General features: G+C 33.8%; 2 protein-coding genes across 5 annotated transcripts; one reads left to right on the top strand and one right to left on the bottom strand.

Annotated features, from left to right (window-relative positions):
* Positions 1-1328: 1328 nt before the first annotated feature.
* Positions 1329-13212, bottom strand: LOC117912923 (exosome complex exonuclease RRP46 homolog). 2 transcript variants are annotated; one of them, XM_034827728.1, is made up of 10 exons: positions 13079-13212; positions 11508-11620; positions 7704-7843; positions 6949-7062; positions 5067-5167; positions 4323-4343; positions 3583-3655; positions 3425-3492; positions 2908-3040; positions 1329-1858 (listed from the first exon to the last, which is right to left on the bottom strand). In XM_034827728.1, the coding sequence occupies exons 3-10, from the start codon at positions 7813-7815 to the stop codon at positions 1743-1745; spliced, it is 738 nt and encodes a 245-aa protein (XP_034683619.1). In that variant the 5' UTR covers positions 7816-7843; positions 11508-11620; positions 13079-13212; the 3' UTR covers positions 1329-1742. The 2 variants fall into 2 exon arrangements, with proteins under 2 accessions (XP_034683619.1, XP_034683620.1); XM_034827729.1 differs by having other exon boundaries at positions 11541-11620.
* A 1214-nt stretch (positions 13213-14426) lies between these two features.
* Positions 14427-18738, top strand: LOC117913637 (probable glycosyltransferase At5g03795). 3 transcript variants are annotated; one of them, XM_034828663.1, is made up of 6 exons: positions 14432-14533; positions 14670-14820; positions 15587-16501; positions 16598-16728; positions 17255-17603; positions 17877-18738. In XM_034828663.1, exons 3-6 carry the CDS (start codon positions 15641-15643, stop codon positions 18561-18563), a joined length of 2028 nt encoding a protein of 675 aa, XP_034684554.1. In that variant the 5' UTR covers positions 14432-14533; positions 14670-14820; positions 15587-15640; the 3' UTR covers positions 18564-18738. The 3 variants fall into 3 exon arrangements, with proteins under 3 accessions (XP_034684553.1, XP_034684554.1, XP_034684555.1); XM_034828662.1 differs by lacking the exon at positions 14670-14820 and having other exon boundaries at positions 14427-14533; XM_034828664.1 differs by lacking the exons at positions 14432-14533; positions 14670-14820 and adding an exon at positions 14829-15138.
* The last annotated feature ends 1200 nt before the right edge of the window (positions 18739-19938 follow it).

Genomic DNA, 19938 nt, shown 5'->3' with positions numbered 1-19938 from the left:
CAACAAGTGGTGACAAAAGTAAAAAAGATATGTATGAAGTAAATGGAGTAATACCTAAAGATAAGAATTCAAGCGTAGTAGGAAAAACATCAACATCAATAAACCAAATAATTCAAAAGTCTAAAAAGACTAGTGAACAGTTTGATCGACCTAGATAGCGGTGTTTAAGGGTAGGAGAAGCATAAGTCCATGTTAATCTGCTTGTGGTGATCTTTATTCAGAAAATTATTTGGATAACAATTAAAATAAATAGAACCATTTGTAAGGTTAGAATCAATCATACTAAGGACATAATTAGTAAATTTTGTTGCTCTAGCGTCTCTTAGGTAGACAAACATAGAAATATCTAGACCTAAGCAAAATAAGGGTTTAATTGCAACTTAAACTAATCCTATATGAATATAATTAAATTTCTTCTCATGATTAATAGTGTTTCGACTATATATATATATATATTGAGAGCTTATGTGTAGACCCATTTACTTGTAAAGCAGAACATGCACTTGTCGTCTCTTGATGAACTCTTCTACTTCCAACTCAGGTATTTCCTTGATGGGTTGTGAAACTGATACAAAGGATATATATATATATATAATGAGGAAGATGAAGCTTTCTATAAGACAAATCCAAGCCCTTCCATTTTCATAGAACACCTTTTTGACTTCAAGGTTCTTCAAGCAACCGTTTTTTTCTGCCATCCAGGGGCCAAGCTTTGCGTTGAGTATGCAAGTTTGATTGAATTAAATGTATCTAACAAACACCAGCATCTCATTCTCAATAATTTTTCCTGATAAAATTTTCCAATAAATAATTCACGTCATTTGTCAGAAAAAGAAAAAATCAGTATAACCAGTATCAAATACAAAGTCTATGTGATATATTGGAAAAAGTCTTTCTTCACGATGCAGTTTTTTGAATTGAAAAATGGTCCTAATAAATCTCCTGTTAAGGAGAAGGCTTAGGGGCCCAAAAATTCACATAATATCAACTCCATAATGAAGAGACCCATTGATTACTTGTAAAGAAGAAAAAGAAGATGATGCCATGTCTTGATGAGCAATTTTTCCTCAAACTTATTGTATGTTAGAAAACTGGAGCTCTAGTACTTCACTAGTTTGCATGTAGACAAACAACTTAGTTGATTAAATGGTCTGAGGAGGTAAGATTCAACAGCTTTCTGCCATCTGCTTCAGCTTAACATAGTAGCCGACATGCCCCCATGAAGATAAAAAAACTATGGGTCTAAACCATCAAGATCATATAAATGAAGAACTGTTTCTGCCAGACCTGTTAACCACAGAATATCAGTTGGTAAGGGTCCGGAAGTCTCTTGAAGGTAAGCTGCATACACACTTCAATCGTCCACTTAAACAAGTGTCCCATTAAATTTTTAATCAACATTTGTTAAAATAGAATGAAAAAAAATACAAAAATACAAAAGCAACAGTGACAACCAAATGTGGATCCTTCGTCATACGTTAGATTAACTGATGGTAATACACTGCTTTAATTAGAACATGTTCCTACAATAATCCACCCGTCAAGATGGGGAGAGAGAGAACCAAAAAGCCACCTTGAAGTCTTGGCAAATTGGAACGTTCTGTGACCTCTTTCTAATGGGCTCGTATCCATAAATAGAACTTCCAATACTAGAAACAATCAGTGCCGAAGGGAAAAAAAATGGCATCAATTGATTTTCCACCGGTTGAGCTTCCACACAGAAACCCTCAATCTCCTAGAAATCATCCAGCCCTAGATGAGTCATTTGGGGCTTGTGATTGCAAGCTTCTCCTTAGAAAAGCTGACATCTTTGTGCTTGCAGCCTGTCCTCGTTCAAGACAGTGAAGATAATCATCCACTGTACAAATTTGAAAAAGAAGCAAAACCAGAACATTAGTTTTAAGGGCAAAACCATTAGAATTAATAGAAATGACTTTCTGATAACAAAAGTATTTATCACTCTCACAAAAGCAAAAGACAAGCACAGAGAGAGAAAGAGAAGTCAAATGAAGTGTTTTTAAAAAAAGTGATGTAGTCCTTGAAAGTTTTACAGCTTTTCATCCACCATGATATACCTAAAAATGTATCCTCCTCTATTTGCAGCCTAATTGTAAACCAAGAGATTAAATGGTTCCAGGCTCTCTCATTCCTAGTACTATCATATGCTTCTTAGACTTCACCCCCACTGATTGGTGCAACAGCCTTCAAACAAAACTTAAAAACAAGGTCACGTGGAAGGAACTACACAATCCAGCTCATAATTCTCACAGTAGTGGACGTATTGGTCAGATTTTTATGACATTTACTATACCATCCAGAGTCCTTATTTTGTGACATTTATGATACCATCCAGAGGACTATAAGGACACACTTGGAATACAAGCAAAGTGGTGAGCCCCACAACTGAGTGGATCTAATACAGTATCCTCCCAACCAAATCCACCTTGCCTAATTATTATAAGAAGGAAACCTACCAGCCTTACTTCCAAGCACAGGAGAAAACCTTGGATACACGACCCCTCCCCCAAGGACTATGCATCATGTAAGCACAGGACCCAGACCTGGGATGCCTTGACACCAAGCTAGAGAACCTACCAGTTGAGCACCCGTGGGGCACACTCACTCCGTGACTTTTCCAGATAAATTCATTGTTATTGCTGAAAGAGAAATTTTATGACCATCATTTGATTTGCTCAAATTATAGTTGATATTTTTTTTAGAATCTTGATCTGTTGCTGGGGCATCTTGGTTGAAACTTTGTTACAATCTAATGTCTAATTGCTATTTCAGTCCCTGTTAGTCACAACTTCACTAATCATAAACACTCCAACTATAATTATACCATGATAAAAGGTGGTTTGATGTAAACATGTGACAGATAGAAAAAGGATTGTGTGTGAAAACTACCTGACATTACTCCATGTGTAACAGATGTGATGATCCCATGTTCCATCAGCTCCCCTTCCATGTGTGACGATCCTTCTGGAATGATTGAGATCGCTGAATTGGGGAAGACTAAGTATGCAAATGCCTTCATTTTCTGACATTCCATAACATAATCATATTAATAGACAGATATTTACAATGAATGAAGTGCATCAAATTTCTACATATTCATAGAAATCTGAATCTAAAGTACCAAATAAGGAGAGTAAATTTTTTCAACTTTTATCGCATAGAAAGATACAACTGTTAATCATATCTCACATGAGTTGCTGTGCACATGTGGATGTGTATGCATATTATGTGGTAACAAAATCATTTTTCTTAAAAAACCCAAATGTTTTTTTAACAAACCAGACATTTTGCATAAGGGGAGAGCTAATAAAGCACAACTGAGCAACAAATCGCATACACTTCTGCCATGCAACATATGAATAATAGCAGTGAAACAAGATAAATTTAGACAAGAAAACTATTATACCTGCTCTTCTACCTTGGTTGGGTCTAGTATAACATATCCGCTTTCTGTCAGACAGCAACATATTGCAACTGCAGAAACCAGTAAGGAGGGTGAAAAAGAAAAGGCTATACCTATTCATCAAGAAGCAAAGATAGGAGAATACTAAAGGTCTAACATACCAGCAAGATGCTTGAGAGGAATTGCAGCATCTACAAGGGCTGCACATGCCGCATTTATGGCACATGGCAGAAGCTAGACAAGAACTAAATTAAAGAAAATTTCTTCACATCAATGATAGAAGAAGAATCTGACACATCCTGTACCTCATACAACAACGAGTAATTTGGAGGTCCAGTGGAGATAAAACCATTCCATTTGTAGTTTTTGGAGGATAACCACCATTTTGAATGGGTTTATCACAAAAAGAACAAAAAAAAAAAGTGGAAAATTGGAAATATCACTAATGATTCTAATAAAAAAGTAATTGATGTGATTTCTTGAAATCCTAAAATGTTCCTGATATATAACAAGATATATATACATTGTTAAAATGCTACAGAAAACAAAACAGCACAATTGCATTCCAGGAAAAAACACAATGGAATAATTTCACATCCATGGGATGTCCAAACACTTCTTCAATGTACTTTCAATGAGAATCTTAGGTATAAAGAAAAGATAAGGAAACAGACGTTAATGTAGATGCTAAAATAGCTGCACAGACAAGTCTGCCACTAGTTAATCCCTTGGGATTCCAGGCACACCCTAAATATAAGTCTATAGGCAGTTTGTAAAAATGAAGAAAACAAAGCAAGGACTAGATGAAAAAGGTTTCATAGCAGTTTAAAGCTAAGCTTTTATAACCATTGCTTGAGCCACTCATCATGCACTAAGGAAACAGCATAATCATAAAGGATACAGCACCATCATCACTGACAACCTGCAAAGAAAACATTAGAGCTCAATATTTTTTATGGAAGATACTAATGAAATCAAAGCTTGCAATAACTTTAAAAATGCTGCAGATCACATAAACAAAATTAAATGGGGAATTGTCCTGGGAGCCAATAACAAGTAGGAAAGAGTGATTTCTAGACCTACAAAGTACAAACACATGGTCAACGTAATGGTTCTTATTTTGGCTATCAATTTTGTTATTTGCAACCCAAGCACCATAGGCTAAAAATTTTTAATAGCTACAAAGAGTTAGAAAGATATAGGAGAATATTTAACAGGAACTTCACAGCAGTAAAGATACCTCCACCATTCTTAAGAAACAAAAGAAAAAAATTCAAATAAAGGGATCACATGCTAATAGTTGGTTATAGGGAAGTTAATATGCTTTTAGAAGCAATCAGATTTTTCATGAGCAACTAAATACACAAAATGAAGAGTTTTAAACATGGGTAGAAAAAAATATTTAATTTAAATACTACTGAACTATGCCTATCAAACATGCTACTAGATTAATATAAGGTAGTGAGTTTTGGATGCAGTTAGAATTATAAGGAAATAGAACAGATAAGTAGTAAACTCAAAAATAATGAATAAAGTCTATACATAACTATCATAATAATTAATAGGCAGAGTATAACACACTGGCCAGCAAAAAGTCCAAGCTCCTGGCAGAATGGAATTTCCACAAAAAACTAAATTACCTTACCTGAATTATAATTGAGGTAGTGGTATTTGGATTGATATTCAAAAGGCAGATGCTTTTCAAAGTCCTCTTCAGTATCACCTCATACTCCTTTTCTGGTTTCCCTGCATAATAAAGAAAGATACTTTCATAAGATTAGAGGACAGGCCAATGAGGTGGCAAACTAGCTACACTTAAGTGCATTTCATTATGATTTTAAGTAAAAGAATATGAAAAGTGGGGCAATGTTTGTGGTGTAATGCTTCAAACTGTTTCAGTTAGTTCTGCTGCAAATGCTTATGGCAATAAGTTTCCTTGTTGAATAGAAAGGTCTTGAGAAATTTTCTAATATTCTAGTTTATGAGGGAAAAAGGTTATGGGAATGAGAAGAACTTGTAGAGAATGTACCAGGTATGTAAAGATGTAAGGAAGAGATGAGACACAGCCACTAGAGTGAGGAACATGGGATGTTTCAAGAGCTCAAGAATTGTATTTGCTTTCACTTTCCTTTGTTAGTGGATTGGTTCTTTTTCATTCATAAATGTTGGCATTGTTGGTCAAACCACATTAAACCTCATGTTTGTATATTTATAGAGTTGTTTTTTATCTTTATTTTCATTGTACAACAAAGTGGTATCAAAGCTCCCACTGCCACAAGTAGTTCAAGCAATTTGTTAACTTAAATAGAATACCATTTATTAAATTGTCAAGTATCAAATTTTAATCACACTATTTCATCCAATGCTAAAATAGGATGCTTGATCTTAAAGCTGTTCAAGTTCACAAGATATCATGTATGGAGGTGCATTTTAACTGTTTCTATGCATTTTTTGCTGTCATCACTACTTCCAAAATAAGAAGCTTCAATGTATCAAACTATTAGTGAGCTTGATCAACTAGATATAGGTTCACAATGTTGTTGTAAACATTAATGGTCCAGAACAACATACTTCCATGGGACTTTTCAACTTCGAAAATTCAAGTTCATCAAGTGGCAAACTGCTAGCAGGTACGTATGTAGGAAGACATTTGGCAAGTGTAATGGCAATGTAAAAAATACTTAGGCATGCAAATATTGGTTTTCAAAATATGGGTCATAAATTGAGTAAAAAAAAAACTGCCAAATAATAAGAGCACTCAAGGGTCCCTCTAGGGCATTAAAGTGCCCCTTGAGAGGGCTCAAGTGCTTGATGCATAGAAATATTTTTTTTCAGATAATTTTTTAAATCATAAAATTTGGGCTTTTGTATGTATGTTGTTCAGACCAACCCACTAGGATTTTTACTCTATAAACAAATTAATTTGTGGTAAAGAAAAAGAGAAAAAAAAAAAAAGTGGGGGGAAGGAAAGGTGACATCTTTATAATTCCACATTGTTATTATCCTGCAGACATATGCCTAAACTCTCAAAGTCGATTTTATGATTAAAAAAAATGGTAGTTGATCGAATCCCCTTAGAAGTTGAGGTATCCACTAAGAAGCATGAAAAGTAAAGGTGATTGCTAGCACTGGGTCCAAGCAAATATACGTACTTGCTTTGCAGAATTAGTAAATTTGCTGTACGGTCGACTAGACCCATGGCTTTACATTTGCAAGGTTTTGTGAGACTCTGTTAGTGTTTTCCACATACATCATGTGTCTTGATGTTGTTGATAGGTTATTCTTCGATTTGGATAATTTGAATCTATAAGAAAATAAAAAATTGAGAAAACTGTAATTTTTGGGCTTAAACTATACCTATTCAACACCACTAGGTAGTTTTACCAATGAAGGACAACAAACTTTCATTAACTAATACCAAGAATGCAATATTGTAGATGAGACAGAAAAAAAAATATATATATATATATATATATATATATATATATATATATATATATATTTATAAATAAAAAAAAAAAACTCACCAATCTGCCCTGTCTTGGGTTTCCAAACAACTTCAATACAAGCCTTCTCAGGGTTTTCATTCTTTTTTGTTCCTGCTTTTGGGCCATAAACAGCTGCAAGAACTTTGGTATCTCCTGAAACCAAACATAATTTTCTTAAGAAAGACACTTATAAATTGTTAAAATAAGGTAATAGATAAATTTCTTAAGAAATCTACTGAGAAGAAAATATTTGAATGTAGGGCAATAAGAAGAAAATAACCCAAAAAATCACTAACCCCACATTTGACAACAAATTGAAATCCAAACCAGAACATAGAAAACACCCAACAAAAAAGGTTTTTTTTTTTTTTTTTAAGACCTTTGACTGAGGCTTGCTTCTAGACCAAGTAGCCAACCCACTTGAGACATGTTGAAATTTGGAGCAATCATGATTCATAACAATGTAACCCAGAATATCATCAACCTATTTGCGATGAAGTTTGGAACATAAAGCACAACTTGAGAAATAAATGTTGAAATTTAAGGAAACAAGAACAAGAACAAGATGACACCAAAGATCAACCCATTTGCAAGGAAGAGCTGAAGTACAAACCATAGTTCAAAAAAAGTGTTGAAAATTTATGGAAATAAAAACTGCCACCCATATAAGAAAAAACAAAGTCAAATGCAACCAACAATTTTTTTCTTAGGAAAAGAGATAAGAGGAGGAGAGAGAGAGAGGGAAATTCAACAGAAATGCTGAAAAAAAAGATATTGATTATTGGAGATGGTACCTTGAGACCAACTTGCAGAGCCATGAGCACGATTGAGGATGTTGCGAGAACAAGCTAGTGGTCTCAGCTGGTTTGCTGTGCGGCCATCATCTCTACCTATTTCCATACTCATTAATGAATGAAATCCCAGATCCCCATGCCTACACAAGTAAATTTGTGTGAACAATGGAGTAGGGTTTTGGATATCCAAATTTTAGCTGTCCTGTTTTGTATTGTGGCTTTTTTTTTTTCTTCACCCATTTCTTCAGTAAGCTAGTAAGCTCTTTTACAAAAATTATAGGTTTTCCATGTAGACTCATTGTGTCTAATCTAGGTTTTAAGTATAAAATAAAAAAGAAATTATAATAATAATTACATATAAATCATGTCTTACCCATAATTTTATTGACTCTCTAATTTTTTAATATTATTTTTTTTCATCTTAACTTAAAACCCTAGTAACACCATGTATCACATTGGGCAGTAGAATAAATAATTGAAATAATTACTTTTATTCTATTTAAAAATTCAATTAAATAAAAATATAGTTCTCACACTGTATTTAAGGGAAAACATGTTTTCTTTTCCTTGTTTTTTGTTCTTTTTTCCAAAATGGCCATAACTCGCATTGGAAAATGAGAGACCATATCACATAGTTCTATGCAAACATTCTTAAAAATTGTGTTTAATCTTTAAATGTTATTTTTCTCAATTGAAAAGCTCTTTAGACTATACGTTATGCTTCATGATAAAAATTTTGAGAATTAAAAAGTATTTTTAGTGAAGTGGTAATTATTGTTTTAACAAGAGACTGTAAAATCTAAAATCTCTTTAAACATGCAATTACTAGAAAAACACATGCGTAATATTGATTGAAATGGAACACCACTTTCAGAACATGATATTACCATATTAAAATGTTATATTGTATTATCTATCAAAAAAAATTGTTATATTGTATTAATACAATGGATATGACCAATAAAAAAAATGAATGATAAAGGATATGGTATAAGACATAATTTTCTCATACACTTTGAAATTAAAGTATATACTTTTAACCTTTTATTATCTATTACATAGAAAGGCTAAAACCAAATTTTATCTTCAGTTAAAAAACATGTGAATTTCATAACTTTAATCATTATGCTCTTAATAATAATGCTGAGGCCCAAGATAAACTCTAAGAAAAGCAAAAACTTAATTGAATTTATAAAAAGAAATGTGATGGAGCTAGTGATAGAGAACACAACGAAAACATAGAGGACCACTGGTATGCAGTTCAATTTAATTGACCTCATAATCAATTATATTTGACAAATAGGAACTTATGTCCTCTAGTGAAGGGCTTACCAAATCGAATAAAGCACATCGAACAAGAGAGAACACAAAAAACAACTTCCTCTCTTAACAGGAACTCAACCACTCTACAAAATCGAATAAAGACATAGTATCTATTTTCGATCTCTGGGCGAAGATAATGTGCCAAAAGACGACATACAAATAACGCCTAAAAGCACATCAAACAAGAGAGAACACAAAAAACAACTCCCTCTCTTAACAAGAACCCAACCACTCTACAAAATCAAATAAGACATCGAATCTATCTCTATGTATATCTTCACCCATGAAAACAAATTTCTAAGAAAAGAGTTCTTCAAATCTTGATCTAAACGCACCTCACTATCAAATGAACTTTGATATTTCTTTTTATACAGTCCAAAAGATACACAAAGAAGCTACTCTCCAAACCTTCTTATGTCTTTTACCCACAATGGGACCATGCCACCTTAGGAGAACCTCTTTTAATGGTAGCAGCTTGCACCCAATGAATACCAAAAGCGCAAACAACAATTGCGAAAGGACCCTAACCTTGGCAAAATGGAGGAGGATGTGATTGGTGGATTCTTATGCACCTTTACAAAGAAAACATCTATTGACCAAAAACCACCCTCTTTTTTAAAGTTGATCTATTGTCAAAACCTTTCCCAAATGAGTCTCCCATGTCCCCCCAACCCCCCAAAGAAAAAAACTCCTTACTTTAGAAGGCACCCAAGACATCTAAATTACGCTCGTTGGAAAGGAAATCGATTCCTCTAGTTCTAGAGTGCCATATAAATACTTAACTAAGAACGTGTTGTTTCTCAAGTTCATCCACGCCATCTTGTCTTCCCCTGCACTATCAACCACCGCTCCCCTACATTGTCCACTTCCCAATCATTTAAAAGTCTAGAGAAACAAGGGTTCCAAAGACCTTTCTCCCCTATCTAAACCCATAGATTCACAACTCGTGCCTCCTTTGAAATGGCTAAGACATATAAAGAGGGAACTGAAACACACAACGATTCATCCCCACACCATTTATCCTTCTAAAACTTTACCCTCTTCCCATTACCCACCACAAATGAAGAACTACAATAGAAGTTATCCCATTCCTTCCTGATAAATTTCCCAAGCGCAATCCCATACTCAACTCTTTTTTTGTGGGACTACCATCCCCCCTCTTACTCCCCCTAATTTCCACTAATGAACTAATTCCAAAAGGCTCTTTTTTCAGTTGCATACTGCCAATTCCATTTGCACAAAAGTTCCTTAGTTATACCTTTCCATTCAATACAATAAGGGATGGTATAATATTGTATTGGTTAAAACTCCAAAAGGGGGAATGTAACAATCTCTCTTTAGGATCATTGTGTGGAGCTTTGCCCATCATAGGATACAATCATTTTGACAACTTAGATTCAACTCTATCAACCACAAACCAAATGTAATTTAGACAGGTTGGATGGGTCAGAAAGCAAAAAGTGTCAAATCCACTTATCAATATGTCCAACCCATGCCAAATCCAACGTGAGGTCATGTCGGGAATTCTCAACCCGCACCAAATGCATGGACAATTTGGGTTCCCAAGGGTTTTCACGATCTATCAAATAAAAGGCCCATAATGGAATTTTTTTAATATAAAATATTTATTTCAAAGCTACAAAATATAAACTATCTTATAAAATGAGAGGTCAAAGGCTAAATGTCTCAAAGCTATAAAATGTATTATTAATTACTAATAATAAAAATGACAACTTTATACTTAAGTTTTAACATTTAAAAATATTTTAATAATTAAAGACAATGATAAACTTATTAGTCTAATCTATATCTATACTATACATAAATATACAAAAAGTTTGTAGACTTATTTTCCCCTATTGCACATTTTTATTATTTACCCATAACAATTACAACAAATTCACCCTAAAGATTATAATAAATTCAATTTTTTTTATTATTTATCAGTTATAACAGATAAATTAAATTCATTTTACTCAACTTGCACTTTAAAGTACTTTCTTTCCCTTTTTCCTTTTTAAGATATGAGTTTTTACTTTCTCTCTCTTTTTTTTTTCTTTTGTTGCTCTTCATTTTCTTCTAAAGGCTTCCATTTTGGTAGCATGATGGGTGCCATTTATGTTTCCATAGTAAAATTAGAGAATGTCTATTCAAGCCAACTCTAATATCATATATAGTTGGTAGACCCAAGTTTACCCCATTAAACCATTAAAATGAAAGGACAAAGCACAAACATTCTATCATACGTACATCTGCTCGGCTGTATAAGTTACCATATATAGGTGGTACGACATTTGTCTCCAAGTTTATTCAATGTTTGCATTAAATGAAGTGAAATGGAAATGGCATAAGTTAATGGAAATTTAAAACCTCATATGCTTTGGTAAATTACCTTTGATCTTAAAAATGAGAATGTGTTCAAACTCTAAAAATAGTTTAAATATGTAACCATTCAACAGCAAGGCAAAATGAATTAATTACCTAGATCAACATTTTACAAAATTTGATACTCACACCACTTAGGACAGGTTCAGGAACTTGCTTGGATATTTCAAAGGAGTCCAATATAGGCCTCACAGCTGGAAGGAAGAGGCCTGAAATTTTCAGAATACAAGAACAGGTGAGATGAAATTTTCTCCACCATAAAAGGATAATATGCACTCATATAAGATTAATTGTAGAAACTGCCTAAGAATTTTCCTTATTTTTATAAGCTAAATGCATAAGAAATTGTGAAGAAAGATTGTTTTCACAAGATCACCCACTTTACAATTTTTTTTTTATAGCTAAAAAATGTGTGTGTGTGTGTGTGTGTGTGTGTGTGTGTGTGTGTGTAGAAAGTGCTTGAGAAAGGATGCACCAAAGTGCGCAGGGCACCAAAGTACACATGGCACCAAAGTACGCATGATGTATACAATAAGCACCAACAAGCAAGCAAAAAGAAAGAGGGAAAACAACAAAACAAACCATCCCCATCCCCTCCCTCCCCCAAAATCATCCACTTTACAAATAATGGGTGTCCAAATCAGTGGCCTTTGATTATTATAATTTAAGAGCCAAAACCCACTTACAAATCAAACCAATTATATCTATCATTTCAGATGACACCTTATTCAAATCCCCCTCTTTCTCAAACTCCTTCCTAAAATAAGTCAATTTGTTCTGATATTTCCTCATCCAGGTGAGAAATTCTCCATTGTTATCCTATAATTAAAAAAGGATTTAGCGTCATGAAGAAAATGGTAATCCAGTAATCATTTTGCGTTGTCCATGTAGTCTAGAATGAAATCCTAGAATTCAAAATTTTCAACAATAGCATTGAGAGGTTACATGCATTCAAATAGAAACTCCAGCCATCTGTTTGGTTTCCAAAAATAGAGCAATAAAAGAAACTAACATTTTCATTCCTATGTTATTTCCCATCTTTTGCTTTCAAAAAAGAGAAAAAGAAAGCCCCTCATGCATTTTTCTGTGTTTCGGAATCAATCTGGTGAAAGTTTTACAATTCAAAATTTAATTACTTTCTTCATATTTTCTCTGTATCTAAACTAAATCTATTTTTGTGCAAGAAAACAGTCCCAAATAGCAAAGATCATCAATCAATCAAAAATTTCAGCCTGAGCTGTCTGAAATTCAAGCATGCAAGAGTTCCACGGCTGCTCCAAGAGAAATCCTAGAGTTCAAAACTTCAAGCAATAGCATTCCCAATTTATAAAGCACTCAGAGTGTATTCCCACCCTCTGTTTGGGTTACCAAGAAAATGAAGAAAAATAAAAGGAAACCACATTTGGACTTCTATGTAATTCCTCTCACTTTCTTTGCTGCCAGAAATCCAAAACAAACAAAAAATAAAAATAAAAATTCAGAACCACTAAACCAGAGTCATACGATTTCCAGGTAATGTACTATTTTCTGTATTCTCGAGCCCTACATGGTGAAAATTTTAACATTCAAAGTTTTCTTTCATTTTCTCGCTATTTTCTCAGCATCCAAACGATTGTATCTATCTAGAAGTCGATTGACTGAATTAGGAAAAAATATTGGACCAGTACCTTGAACTCAGAAATCCACCGGAACGCACCCTTTGGAGAATGAATGATTGAATGCCTTTTTGTGTGAACAGAGATCAGAGCTTCTTCTTCTGCACCCAAACCCTAAAGAGGTGTACAAGGACGACGTGAGTTCATTCGTGATGGTGAGCTCAGCCTGGGCCGGTCCAATATATAAAAAGGACTTGGATTACTCAAATTGGGCCGGCCCAATATATATAAAAGACTTGGATTTTCTCTCTCTTCTACTTTTCTTTACATCTTGACTCATGAGTCATGAGTCATGGCTGAAAATAAAATATTTTCATTAATACAAATATTTCATTTTTCTTGTTTGAATGTAATCACATATGATTTTTTACACATTTTTTAAATATCTTTTTTAAACACATAAAATATTTTTATAAATATATTATTTGCGGGGATTTTTTTAATAGAAGTTTTTTAATTTTATTATTATTTTATGTATTTTGTGTGATTTTAAAAAAATGCTTTGAAATTAAAGATAAAACTATCCGTAATCATGATATATCGATATTTAGATTTTACAAATATATATATTGAGAAATATCAATGGATATTTTGATGAATAAAAAAAATCAATAAAATTCAAATTAATCAAAACTCATAAAAATAAGTTAAGAAAAAAACTTAAAAACATGATAAAAAAAAAAAAGAATAATTGATATTTTAAAATTATTTTATTGGATAAATTGACATTTCAAACTTTAATTCAAATTATTGGAAAAAAAATTATCTTACAAACTCAAAAGTTATGATATAATAAGTAAAATATAACAATATAAAAAAAAGTTTTTTTTAAGATGAGCATTTCATTAATTAATATTATTTTAATTTAAAAATCTATAATTAAAATACTTACGCCATTTTTAAAAAGGAACATTTCATCAATATTGTTTGGTTTTAAACCTTATAATTAAAGTATTTACATATCATCATATTAATATATGGATGTATTTTATACATGTGAAAGTCAATCAAATTTGTTTATGTTGTTTTCTATTTTACAAAAATTATTTTTATTATATTTGAAATTAAAAAAAAAAAATAGTAATTTAGTATGACAAACTTTACTCAAAATAAATCAATTTCCGTACGTAAATAATTTTCATCTGTATTTTTATTTTCTTGGCGGTTGGCGGCGGTGGCAATACGACCACCTACAGAGAAGGCAGACCACTCGCTACAACGACGCGCGTGAATGGTTTAAATTCCAATCTATTAAGTTGTAAACAAAGTCAAACTCCGTGGCGTTTACGTAATATCATGTAACAGCAGATGTCAAAATGTCAGAACTGCCCTCAGCTATCTCCCTGTTTCCCCATCTTTTCCCATTCGCTGGAAACTACCAAAAGTGAAAAGAAGGAGAAAACAGCAGCATCCTGGAGAGAGCAAAGAACAGACGCCATGGGAGTTCTCAAACCTAGAGAAAACCAGGTATCCTTTACAACCTTAATTTTCTGTTTGGTTCCTGGGAACAGAAAACTATATAAAATACATGTTAGATTCCAATTCTGCAAAACTGCAACTCCTTTGTCTCCAAGGTCATAAGTTTTTTTTTTTTTTTTTCCAGAATAGTTTGAGTTTGATCTTCTCTGATTTTAATCAGAAATAGAGTGTGGCTTTGTTGCTCTGGTTGCCGAAAAAATGTGGGAAAAGGAGAGAAAAGAACAGGAAATGGTGGAGTCTGATCTTATAACCCGCCGCCACTCCAGTCCAAGAAGGTTGGCTGGATTCTTTGTTAAAAATCTCATTCTGTTTCTTGTGCTTTCTCGGAAACCAAACGGGATAACTTCAAAGACAGCTGATTTTATTGTGTCGGTCGGGGAGTACGGGAGAATAGAACAAAATAAAATTTTGAGTATTAGAATTTTCGTTGTTTAGAATGGTTTATTTTGGTGCCGAGAAAGTGCAGGGGAAGAGGTGGAATTAACATTTTGAATGTTAAAATTTTTCATTATTAAGGACAGGGAGAAAAGAAGTAGATGGATGAAGATGAAGTAAGGATAATGCAACTCTTTCAATTATTCTCTGTTTGTTTGGTAAGAAAATGCAGGAAAGGGAAAATAAAATTTATTGTAATCTGTGTCTGTTTGCATTATCTGGCATTTAAGCTGACTTCTTTATTGTTTGTTTTGGATCTTCTATTTTTGTTGCATGCTTGGATTTCATGCAGATCCCAATGTTTAGACTTTGTTTGGTTGTACAGAGACAAGATATGAAAAAAAGAAAAAAGAAAAAAAGGATTTGGGGTTTTTCTTTTTCTTTTTCTTTTTCTGATTTCTTAAAACCATAAAGCTCAACCTTAGCTTGCTAATTGCTAATTGGTTTTCATCTATGACAAAATGACAATTAAGCTGCATCCAAAACCTTCTCTGTATGCTGCTTTTAAGCGTGTTTATGGATTGTGTGGGATAAATCTTAAGTTTCTTGGAGATCGGCCAACTGGTATCTTTTTCACTAAATTTAAGAATGTGGGAAATTTTGCAGGGTTGATAGGTTGTTTGAAATCTCTGCCACAAGTAGATTGGATGGTCTCATAACATGGGTCACAAGTTTCGATATTTATGCCAGGTTGAAGCCAGGCACCTGCTTTGGCTAATAGGGACGGTGTTTTCTGTGGTTTTTGTAGTTCAGTATTTTGAACTTCCTTATGGAGATGTTTCATCGTCTCTATTTTCTGCTGGCGATATACCAGCACCTGGAAAAACCAGCTTACCAAGCAGTGATTCATTGTCAAAACTTGGGACTATGGGCAACATGACAACAGCTCAGGGTTTAAACTCTTCTGATGTACATGCAATGCATGGAATAGATAGCAATGCTGAGACCATGGAAGGAAATAATGAAGGCCCAAAGAATGATTTTGCATCTGTGATGAATGGAGCCCTGGATAAATCTTTTGGATTAGATGAGGATAATAAAAATTTGACAGTGGAGAAACTCAACAATTCAGGGAATAGATCTGCACTAAAGAATGCTAGCAAGCATGAATCCAGCTTATTCCTAGAAAATATTACTGCAGATAGTAATTCTTCATTAGGCAAAATCCAGGAAGATGATATGGCATTGCCATCACAGAGAAGTGAAAGATCAGGTGTTGGTTTAATATCCCCTTTGCCAGCATTACCACAGATAATTTCATCATCAAACACAACCTCTCTAACAAATTTGGATCCACATCCAATCACTCTTCCCCCAGAGAGATCTTCAGTGGAGGAAGATGCAGCACATACTCTTAACAAGGATGAAAAAGCGGAGACATCACAGAATGATCTTACCTTGTCAAACCATAGTTCCATCAGCGTTCCTGCAGTGGAGACAAGACCTGAGTTGTCAGCAGTAACAACAATATCTGAGATGAATGATTTGTTACTTCAGAGTCGTGCTTCATCCCGCTCAATGGTATGGATGGAACTTCAAATCTCAATTTGGTTAGATGGGATTGGGTTCAATACTGAAAACATTTTAACTTAAATTTCTCCTCCAATTTGTTTGTAGAAACCCCGTTGGTCTTCAGCAGTTGACAAAGAGCTACTATATGCAAAATCACAGATAGAAAATGCACCCATAATAAAGAATGATCCAGGGCTTCATGCTTCTCTTTATCGAAATGTTTCAGTGTTTAAAAGGTAAGCTTATTAATTCATCAAATTTTTATTAGTCTTCGTAGTACAGTCTACTACTATTGCCATTTGGAATCTTTTAGTCCATGTGAAGGTTTTCTGCTGCGAGAAAGTAATTTGTATGCTATTTTTTCTGGCCCCACAACTTCCCCTTTTTCCGTTATCTCTTGTATTCATCCCTATGTCCATCACTACAACTAACAGGTGTATGTTCAACCAAAGAAGCAGTAAAGGGATTCAAATCTCTAGCTATATCATGCCCCAAAATTTCCTGTAGATGCATTTCTTTCTCTTCTCTTCCCATCCCCCTTCTGTACAACTGACGCCTTCATCTAATATTTTGATGTAATGCCAATTTTTTTGTGTCCATACAAAACTAGAAACATAGAGTGATTTTAGTAATTGTTAATTTTTCCATTATGTACTATTCTGATTTCTGTAAGATGTTCTTGAAAAAAGCTGCTACTTCTGCTGCTTTGCTAATGTGAGACAAATTTTCTGTTAAAAATTTAATATTCATCCAACTTTGCAGGAGCTACGAGTTAATGGAAAACACACTCAAGGTATACATTTACAGGGAAGGGGAAAGACCTGTATTTCATCAGCCACCAATCAAGGGGATTTATGCTTCTGAGGGATGGTTCATGAAACTGATGCAAGCAAATAAAAAGTTTGTCACTAAAAATGGAAGAAAAGCCCACCTGTTTTACTTACCTTTCAGTTCCCTAATGTTAGAGGAAGCCTTATATGTTCCCAATTCACACAGTCGGAAAAACCTAGAACAGTATTTGAAGAACTATTTGGACATGATTGGGGCAAAATATCCATTCTGGAACAGAACTGGGGGAGCAGATCATTTTCTCGTTGCTTGCCATGACTGGGTAAGATTTCCATGCTTCCTCTCCTTTTAAGTTTCATCACTTTACAAAGGGGAATTTGGATATGCATGCAAAATTTAACCTCTCCGTCTTTCTCTGACTGGGCATGCTTGTAGCGAAGACATTTTTCTGTTTTTTGGTAATTACTCTATTGTGTAGGATTTGTGTAAACAAAATGGAATTATTTACTTGCATGAGGCATCCAAACACCCTCTCAAACTTGAACTCTATATCATGATACATTTTTAAGATCCAAATATGCATCTTTTTTCCCAGGCTCCATCTGAAACACTGAAGCTCATGGCTAACAGCATCAGAGCTCTATGCAATTCTGATATCAGAGAAGGCTTCAAACTAGGGAAAGATGTGTCTCTTCCAGAAACATCCATCCGCATACCTCAGAACCCCCTTAGACAACTTGGAGGGAAACCTCCTTCAGAGAGGCGAATCCTTGCATTCTTTGCAGGGAGCATGCACGGTTATGTACGGCCAATCCTGTTGAAGTACTGGGAAAACAAAGATCCTGCCATGAAAATCTATGGCAGAATGCCTAAGGCTAAGAAGGGGACAATGAACTATATCCAGCACATGAAGAGCAGCAAGTACTGTATCTGTGCAAAAGGTTATGAAGTGAACAGCCCAAGAGTGGTGGAAGCCATTTTCTATGAATGTGTCCCGGTCATCATCTCCGACAACTTTGTTCCTCCATTCTTCGGGGTTTTGAACTGGGAATCCTTTGCCGTCTTCATCCTGGAGAAGGACATTCCAAATTTGAAGAGCATACTGCTTTCAATCCCAGAGAAAAGTTACCTGGAAATGCAGATGAGGGTTAAACAGGTACAGCAACATTTTCTGTGGCATGCTAAGCCTGTGAAGTATGATGTGTTTCATATGATTCTCCACTCTGTTTGGTACAACAGAGTTCTCCAAATAAGGGTAAGACCCAAACAATTACTTGGTTAGTGAAGAATAAACCTGGTTTTGGACACCAGCAGTGAGAGAAGCAAGAAAGAAGGAAATGTAGATAAGCACATGAAATTCATAAATCTTTTTAATGTATTCATTTTTTTTTATATATATATAGTGAAATTAAACATTAAAAAAATTATAATCAAAGCAAGCAATATTTATATGGTTAGGAGTAAGTCGTTATAAATGGTATAAGAGTTTATCTTCAATCCCGATACCGATGTAGGGTTTTTTTTTACCTTATAAAGGATGTTTGTTTGTTTGATCTTATAATTTCATATGACACAACAAGAACGTTATGTTTGCATAGGAAAGTATTTGTGATACTCATGTAGAAGAAAATTACTAAGACCATATATGTAATTGTTTATTTAACTATGTATATGCATTTTAAAGCTCGACAATATGTTAAGAGCATGTATTTAGAGAGTCAAACATAAAAAAACAAAAAAATGTCAAAGATAAGGTGGAAATGTTATGAGATTTTTTTCTTTATTTTTTTAAAAAAAAATGTAAAGTAAGTTTTATTGCAAGCTTGTTTTTTTATTTTTATATATTTAATTATTTTTCCATTTTTTTGGGTAAAAGTTTTAAAAAATATTTTCTTTTTATTTTTCTCTTAAAAGTGGTTTTAAAACTTTTAATCCAAATGAAGCATATGTTAGTATGTTACTACTTACTACTTACAAAATAAGACCGCTATCACTCACTGTCACTCATTGCGCAAGCATATTCCTCGCCGCGTCATTCATCAATACCCACCGCTCCACTGAAACACAAAATTAGACCGCTATCACTCACTCTCACTCATTGCGCGTGGCTTTGACTTCGCCCCAAACCATTTTGTAAACATAAGATATATATATATAAGGATAAAAAAACCACTATAATGAATTGTTCTTCCAATCTCTTTATGTTATTTATTCGGCTTCTAAATTTTTTAATCAAAACATTAAAATAGTTTTCTTAAATTGTTTTGCAAAAACAAATAAATTTAATTAAACTAAATATAGTAAAGACTTCACTCGCTCTATACGCGAGTTGACTAATGAAAGGAAGTCAGAAGTTTACGTAAGATGAGGAGAGGCCAAAAGGCCAATTTGTCTTAGCTCTAATCGTAGGGATGGTAACGAGGCGGGTTTTTTCGAGTACCTGTCCATCCCTGCCCCTAATAGGACGGGGTTTAAATTTAATAAACAGGTTTGGGATGGGTAGTGAGACTTTTTTTTTAAACTCGAGACGGATTCGGGTATTACCCCATCCCGCCCCACCCTGTCTCGTTTACATATAAAATTAATTTAATTTAAAATTTTATTTTACTATTTTTAATATATAGATAATAATAAAAAAAATTAATAAAATAAGTTAT

Source organism: Vitis riparia, chromosome 4 (assembly GCF_004353265.1).
Source record: "Vitis riparia cultivar Riparia Gloire de Montpellier isolate 1030 chromosome 4, EGFV_Vit.rip_1.0, whole genome shotgun sequence".
Taxonomy (NCBI): domain Eukaryota; kingdom Viridiplantae; phylum Streptophyta; class Magnoliopsida; order Vitales; family Vitaceae; genus Vitis; species Vitis riparia.
This window is presented reverse-complemented; position numbering and strand designations above follow the sequence as displayed.